Here is an 8,114-nt window from a genome sequence, read left to right as displayed (position 1 = left end):
ACATCATTTTAGCTTATCTCAAAAATCTAAATATCACAGTATATAATTTATGTATATATACCATCTACATATATGTATATATCTTATATGCTTTTTACTAATACTATGTTATGGAGAAATAAAAATTCAGTGTCTAAACTGCACCTATTATTCATGTGTTAGGTTGTTTCTAAAGAAAGTCATTTGAAGTCAAAGTTAAAGAGACTTTAAAAGCTATGCAGGAATATAAATCTATTGTATAGGGTATAAGATGGATTTGTTTTGAGTAAAAGGCTTGTTTAAGATTCCATAAGAAGCTGTTTCCAATCAGGACTAGAACAGACATTTGACATTCAGATAAGCGCATGCGCACAGTCTTAAAATGGATGTAACACAATTTCAGTCTTCTTGAGCTGGCTTTTCTGGTTTATAGGTGCTGAATATTAACTCTTGTTACCAACTTCATGCAAAATAGCCTCAAAATTGCGGCTCGAAATTGGCCATGATGGAAAAAATTATATCATGGAAATAGGAAACCAATGGAAATAGGATCTAGGCTCCTCAGGGAAGTAGTAAAACATGGCAGTGTTGTACAATAAAGAGGAGGTCCCAGGAGATTTCCAGGAACAAGGATTATTACTATGAAAAAATACCTAATTCAAAACTAAGATGAGATAAAAATATAGAAAATGTTAATAAATTTTAAAAAATGATACATATACATGCACATTAAAATTAGGTGAATGGGGCCTAGCATGGTAGCGTAGCAGCTGAAGTTTTTGCCTTAAAAGCGCCCCACGATCCCTTATAGGTGCTGGTTCTAATCCTGGTAGCCTCACTTCCCATCCAGCTCCCTGCTTGTGGCCTGGGAAAGTAGTCGAGGATGGCCCAAAGCTTTGGGACCCTGCACCCGTGTGGGAGACCTGGAGGAGGTTCCTGACTTCTGGCTTTAGATCGGCACAGCACCGGCCATTGCGGCCACTTGGGGAGTGAATCATCAGATGAAGATCTTCCTCTCTGTATATCTGACTTTCAAATAAAAAAAAAATCAATCTTTTAAACAATTAGGCAAATGGACAATGCATAGTGGAAACCAAGATTATCACTATGGAATGATGAGTAGATTTAGATCAACATTGGAGGAAGACTTTTGTAATTCATGATGTGAGGTTAGAACTTAACACACATTTAACTTAATGTAGCTATAGGTGAAGAGAAAACACACATGTGGAAATATTTAGAAATATTGTGTCTTTGTATGCCACACTGATCAAAAGTTTCATGAGAAAACTGCAATCCTAGGAATTTCCCTAGTCTTTTTAAACTATCTTTAAGTATGATCGAGTTAATCATGCCATTCTAACTCATATGACATACAGGAACAAACGGTGCCACTTACAATCTGACTCTTGTTTTCTCATAAATTTTTGGTCAATCTGTGTCATGCATTGGTACCCACCAAAGAAGTCGCATATTGCTAAATACCTGATGAGTAAGTAGCATTAATACTTATGAAAAAAGGTAAATAGGTTTCTTGCCATTTTTACCAACTAAACTGAACACAGAAGAGATATCAGTGATTCTAAATTTTTCAAAATAGTAGTTTCTGAAATGTTTTCAGTATTCTTTAAGATTTATTCATTTTTATTGCAAAATCAGATATATATATAGACAGGAGGAAAGACAGAAATATCTTTCATCCGGTGATTCACTGCCCAAGTGACCACAACAGCTGGAGCTGAGCCAATCCAAAGCCAGGAGCCAGGAGCCAGGAACTTCCTCCAGGTCTTCTCCCACACGGGTGCAGGGTCCCAAGGCTTTAGGCTATCCTCCACTGCTTTCCCAGGCCACAAGCAGGGAGCTGGATGGGAAGCGGGGCAGGGCTGCTGGATTAGAACCAGCACCCATATGGGATTGCAGGATGCTTTCAAGGTGAAGACTTTAGCTGCTAGGCCAAGGCACTGCGCATAGCGGTATTCTTGATCTTTAGAACTGAATTCTGGGCCCGGCGTGGTAGTGCAGCAGTTAAAGTCCTCGCCTTGAATGCGCCCCGGGATCCCATATGGGTGCCAGTTCTAATCCAGGCAGCCCCACTTCCCATCCAGCTCCCTGCTTGTGGCCCGGGAAAGCAGTCCAGGATGGCTTTGGGACACTGCACCTGTGTAGGAGACCTGGAAGAGGCTCCTGGCTTGGGATCTGCTTAGCTGCAGCCATTGCGGCTCACTTGGGGAGTGAACCATTGGATGGAAGACCTTCCTCTCTGTCTCTTCTCCTCTCTGTATGTCTGACTGCAATAAAAATAAATAAATATTTAAAAAATAAATAAATAAATAAATAAAATTGAATTGGAGTTCAGGAATCATTCTCAAAATATCTAACTGTATAAACAAGTTCAACAGCTAATAGAGTATACTCGTAGTCACAGACAGATGTTTAAGAACACAGCCCTGTAACTAGAGTCTGCACTGAACACCTGTCAGCCCACAGTTCACAGTTCATGGTTTCTTCAGTCCAGCAAGGGGAATCTCAAGATCAATATTCTTTTTGACATGGTTGTCAGAAGCAAGGAATCCACCCTGCTCATACTGCAAGGGATGGGACCACTGAAAAGCAAGAACTCCAGGATATGAGGGTGGGGTGGCAGCATATCTCCATTAAAATCTCACAAAACAGGTATTAGGAAGGTTTACATTTCATTTCATTTATCTTAGTTAAGTTGCGTTACAAGAAACCAGTTGGGGAATAAGAACACTCAACTTACTGTGTTGATTATCCAAAGCCACTTGACTAGTAAAATGGAGACAAAATTTTGATTGCAGTTTGCAAATTACAACTACCTTTGTACAGTCTTTACTGACTCAATTGCAATAGTTTGAGAACATGAACTACAGCACTCTCCAGAGAATTTATACGGCCTGCTATGCTCACATGAACACTAAGAAGTAATAATACAGCCTGAAGCTTACAGAATGTTACAAGTGGAACCTGTGTGCTACTGCTCTGACCTCGGTGACCTTAACCTGCTCAGTATGACTAAACCTGGGCTCTCAAGGCCTCTGCTTTCTGAGAACATGGTAGGTGCTTTAAGAAAACATGTCTCAGAAATGCTTTTTTAATCTTTGAATTACAAATCTTTTCTAAAACCTCTTGCTAATTTTGCAACCCAGACTTGGTTTCCTCCAGTATGTGGGAGCCCAGCTGCTGGGGACAGCATCCTAATGTCAGCACACATCGAGCTCCAAGTTCTAAACCTATCTAATGTCTCCAAGATAGAGCAAGTTGACTTTTACTTTGAATAAGCCAATTAGTAAATGCAAATAGATGAGCCCCCACTCAATTCAGCTTTTCAGATTAACTTCTGGCCTTGGTATCCCATTACAGGAGTCCTGAGTAAAGTCTGTTTAAGTTTGCCTTATGAAAATTTTGTTTTCAGACTCAAATATTCTTTCCTAGCTATAGACTCATAAATGATTTAGCAAGTTAACCCAAAGTAAGGTTCAGGCATCAAAGCACATTTGTGGTCATTTAGCAGGGTTCTGCCAATGTTATTCATCATGAAATGAGCTTTGAAGTTGTTTTGGTTTTGATCTGATAACATTTAGATGTAAATTCACTTCTGTTACCAGTTTTGCATGTAATTTTCCCAACACTTTAATCAAAGTAATCTAGGCTTATGGTGACAGAGTTTTTTCCTTGGCTTTCTCCAAGCAATTTAGCCAGCGAACTTTGTTCTTGGGAGAAGTCATTGTTTTGTTTCTGTTTTACAAAATAGGCAAGGGAATTCCCAAAAGAAAAAAAAAATCATTTTTATATTGTACTGCCCTTGTGTACTCATTTATATCCAGAAAATAAAATGTTATCAACAGGGGCGGTGGCAAAGGAAACTAATCCTTATCTGCAAATGTTGGCGTTCCTTAGAGCTTGCTAGTTTATGTCCTGGCTGCTCCATTCTGATCCAGCTCCTTACTTGTGGCTTGGGAAGGCAGTGGAGGTCGGCCCATAAGCCTTGGGACCCTGAACCCGCATGGGAGATCCTGAAGAAGAGCCTGACACCTGGCTTTGGGTTGGCTCAGTTCCGTGGTTGAGACCACTTATGGGAGTGAATCAGTGGCTGGAAGACTTCTCAGTCACTCCCTCTCTCTCTCTGTAAAAATCGGTCTTTCCAATAAAAATAATAAATGAATCTTTTTTTAAAATGACATCAACAAAATAATGACCAATGGACATAATGTCTTATATGAACACCGTGTTCAATTAGTGTGTGCTTTGTAGCCTTGGGCAAAGTTCAATGATATGCTCAGACACCAAACATGCAAAATGAGATTTAGTCAACTTTTATACAAAACCACATTTCAAACTGTCAATATTATTTTTGCTTAAATTGCTTATTCACCAGCAATATAACACTAGAAGATGAAGCTTGGTTCTTTTGCATTCTTGCTCCTACTGAAACACAAATGCAAAAGCAGGTTTCAACCTATGCTTCAGGATGTCCTTATAGCAAAAGCTTTGTTTTACTTGGCATGTTCTGAAAATAACAAGTCTTATCTTAATGAGAAAATTTGTTCCAGAACCATAGAAAATTTATCATTTAGATTTGAGAATGCTTTCAATTAGGATTCACATTAAATCCCAAAATACAGGACTTTGCAGGGCTTCAGATAGCCAAACCATATATTCACAGTGAATTGTGAATTTTAGGTCTAAGTAGATGTGTAAGGTAGTATGTTGGTTGTACCATCTACAACCACAAAAAAAGTACCACCCTTTTTATAAGGCACTTCACAAGGACCTTTATTCTTCTATTAAAAATATTTTGACTTATATTTATTTTAATGGAAGAGATAGAAAAATCTTTCATCTTGTTTTATTTTTTTCCCCCTAGCTCCAGTAACAGTCACTGATGGGCCAGGTGCTAAAGCCATAAACTTAGAACTCAATGTAGGCTCCCGTGTGGATGAGAGGTACACAAGTACTGGAGTCATTGCTTGATGTTTTCTAAGGTGCTGGAATCAAAACCCGAGTGACGACTCCAAGCCAATCAGTCTGAAATGAGATGCAACTGGCACAAGCAGTATCTTCACTGTGGTGCCAACATCTGACTTTTAAGTTCATTTCTAATTAAAATATAACTATTCATAGTTTTGGGGTACAGTGCTTTATTTTAATGCATAGTTATCCTTTCCATTTCCTGTTATGAATTGGAATGAGATTTTAAAACTTTTTATATTAATATAAAATAGTTGCTGCTGACACAGTGTAAATGCTCAATTGGCTAATCCTCCACCTGCAAGGGCTGGCATCTCATAGGTTTGTTGATTCATGTCCTGATTGCTCCACTGCCTATCCAGCTCCCTGCTTGCAGCCTGAGAAATCAGACCAAGTCTAGGCACCTGTACCCATGTGGGAGACCTGAAAGAAGCTCCTAGCTCCTGCTCATCTTAGTTCTGGTCATTGAATCCACTTGGGAAGTGAACCAGTGGGTAAGATTTTTCTGTCTCTCCCTTTTTCCATAAATTTGCCTTTACAATAAAAACAAATAAATCTTTAATAATAAAATTGCTTCATTTTTGTTCTTAAGGATAAAATTTGCAACTTTTTCTGTTATTATTTGTGGCCTTGCTTCTGCACTGACTCAATGGCGATCTTGGCAGCTCTAGATTCCTATGTTTTGTCCATCTTCTCACAAGAGAGACTTCTTTTTTGTTTTGTTTTGTCTTGTTTTGTTTTTAAACTCTGTGGCTTTTTATTTTCTCTTCCCTGTATTTCTTTTCTTTTGTAAATTAGGACAAGAATATTCTGTGTGAGGTACAGATTTTTTCAGAAAAAAAATTAAAAACCTCAATATTTACTAGATACCAAGTTGGTTTCTATGAGCAACATAGTCTTATTTTAAGATAATTTACATCTCCTTTACCTTTTAAAAATTTTAAGAAGCATTAACTTGAAAGAAAATAAAAAGAAAGCATGCTCACCAGTTATATCTGAAATATGTGGCCTCTAAGGATACATTTCACTTTTCTAAATGTCCTAGGGAATTCATAGTAGAGAATTTTTTTTAACTTATAATAGTTTATATAAAAATAGATAATTTATTTTTGGCATCATTGTTGGGAGAGTTTTCTAATGAAGAATGTTGGTGATTTTGAAATGAAATGTGCATTGCACTTTCTCAAGTGGTCAGTGACACATCATGTTGCTTCACGCACATAAGGATCTCATGAAGTCAACCCTTCTCTAAGTGTTGATTGCGTGACTATAAATAACACAATTGTTCCTCTGCTTGTAAAATTATAAGCAAGAAAACATGTCTGTGTTGTGGGCAATAACCCTTTGAGCCCCTGACTCCACCTGGTGGACTGGTTTACCACTTACCAGCCCATGACCTGAGGCATAGCTTCCAGCCCTACAGGTCAGAGTATGACCTCTGACATGACTAGAAGGTCAAGGGGAAGAGATGTGCCTTAGAGCCAATTACAGTGTCTTTGCTGGAAGACGCCCTCCTACCCTCCCCTTTCTTAGCCTTTAATGCTTGTAACTTGTACCTAATAAAGCAAACATTTCTCATCATCTTGTCTCAGGCGGTTCTTTGGCTGAAGGACACTATCACCTCACCCTTGGTGACCTCAAGACCTGCAGGTTTAAATCCAGAGACTCTGTAACATACTGTGCCACTGCAGTAACCAATGTTAAGCTTTGGTATTTATAATAAAAAGTGTACAAAGCAAATCATCTTACCATTACTTAACTCAAGCAATTTAAACAGATTCCACAAATCAACGTAAAATTTATTAGAATAACTGGCAAGGCTATGCATGAGCCATGTATGCCAATGTATCAAACCACGGCTCAATTCTACTCAGCTCTCCAGCAGGGACAAGATAATGCAAAATGACTACTTGGAAGAACATAACTTGCAGAGAACTTGTTTTGGAAATTTTAAGAATTTTTGCAATTGTTGTGTTTCTGCTATTAACTTGTGGTCTTATTGTATCACATAATGCTTTTTTGGCAGAATTGCAGAAAGGTCATATGTAAACTAATCATATGTCCAAGCTAATATGAAGTTAAATTCTAACATGAACACTGTGGATTTCATAAGATTAAATCATATTTTCCTGACATCTTGCAGGTCTGAGGTGGTCGCCGCCGGGCTCCACACCTCACCATGCCACCCAAGGACGACAAGAAGAAGAAAGACGCCGGGAAATCGGCCAAGAAGGATCAGGACCCCGTGAACAAATCGGGGGGCAAGGCCAAGAAGAAGAAGTGGTCCAAAGGAAAAGTTCGGGACAAGCTCAACAACCTGGTTCTGTTTGACAAAGCCACATACGACAAGCTCTGCAAGGAAGTCCCCAACTACAAGCTCATCACGCCCGCTGTGGTCTCCGACAGACTCAAGATCCGTGGGTCCCTGGCCAGGGCAGCCCTGCAGGAGCTCCTGAGTAAAGGACTTATCAAACTGGTTTCAAAGCACAGAGCTCAAGTAATTTACACCAGAAACACCAAGGGTGGAGATGCACCAGCTGCTGCTGAAGATGCATGAAGCAGTCCAATGAATTGTACATTTGGCAAAATAAAACCTTATTAAACAAAAAAAAAATCATATTTTCCTTTTGTTATTTTTACGCAAAAATCTACTTTAATGACATAATTGCTTTCACATAGAAGTGAATAGTTTCTTTTTTTTCTTTTTTTATTATATTTTTGACAATCTTTACATAGTTAATTAAGGTAAAAAAAGGCACAAGGGGTATAGGTAAGTGGGTAAGACTATTTCCATAATTTCCATGTTGTTTCCTTCATATATCTGAGGTAAACGGAATATTGAGGGAGAAGCCCCACCCAGTTTCCCACCCATCCCAGGTCCCGGGTGTGGGACATGCTCTGAGATAATTGTTCAAGTGGTTTTGATAGTTCACCAGTTATGAATTGCTGCCAATCTTGCCACTAGAAGTGAATAGTTTCAATTTGTTAATTTTTATATATTTTATACACCATATTGATGTGTTTTGTGGACATCAATAGGCCACAGCTGTAACTGTGTATCTTGAGTGTGTATTCAGGTAAACAGAATCTAAATTACCAGTATTACAGACTTCCAGTCATCTAGTTTTTAATATTATACATAGATA

General features: G+C 38.6%; 1 protein-coding gene across 1 annotated transcript; it reads left to right on the top strand.

Annotated features, from left to right (window-relative positions):
• The first annotated feature begins 7,093 nt into the window (after positions 1-7,093).
• Positions 7,094-7,582, top strand: LOC101526721 (small ribosomal subunit protein eS25-like). Its single transcript, XM_058671270.1, has one exon. It carries the CDS (start codon positions 7,148-7,150, stop codon positions 7,523-7,525), a length of 378 nt encoding a protein of 125 aa, XP_058527253.1. The 5' UTR covers positions 7,094-7,147; the 3' UTR covers positions 7,526-7,582.
• Positions 7,583-8,114: the final 532 nt, after the last annotated feature.

Source organism: Ochotona princeps, chromosome 13 (assembly GCF_030435755.1).
Source record: "Ochotona princeps isolate mOchPri1 chromosome 13, mOchPri1.hap1, whole genome shotgun sequence".
In the NCBI taxonomy this organism is placed as follows: Eukaryota; Metazoa; Chordata; class Mammalia; order Lagomorpha; family Ochotonidae; genus Ochotona; species Ochotona princeps.
The sequence above is the reverse complement of the archived record's forward strand: the minus strand, read 5'-3'. Positions and strand labels throughout refer to the sequence as shown.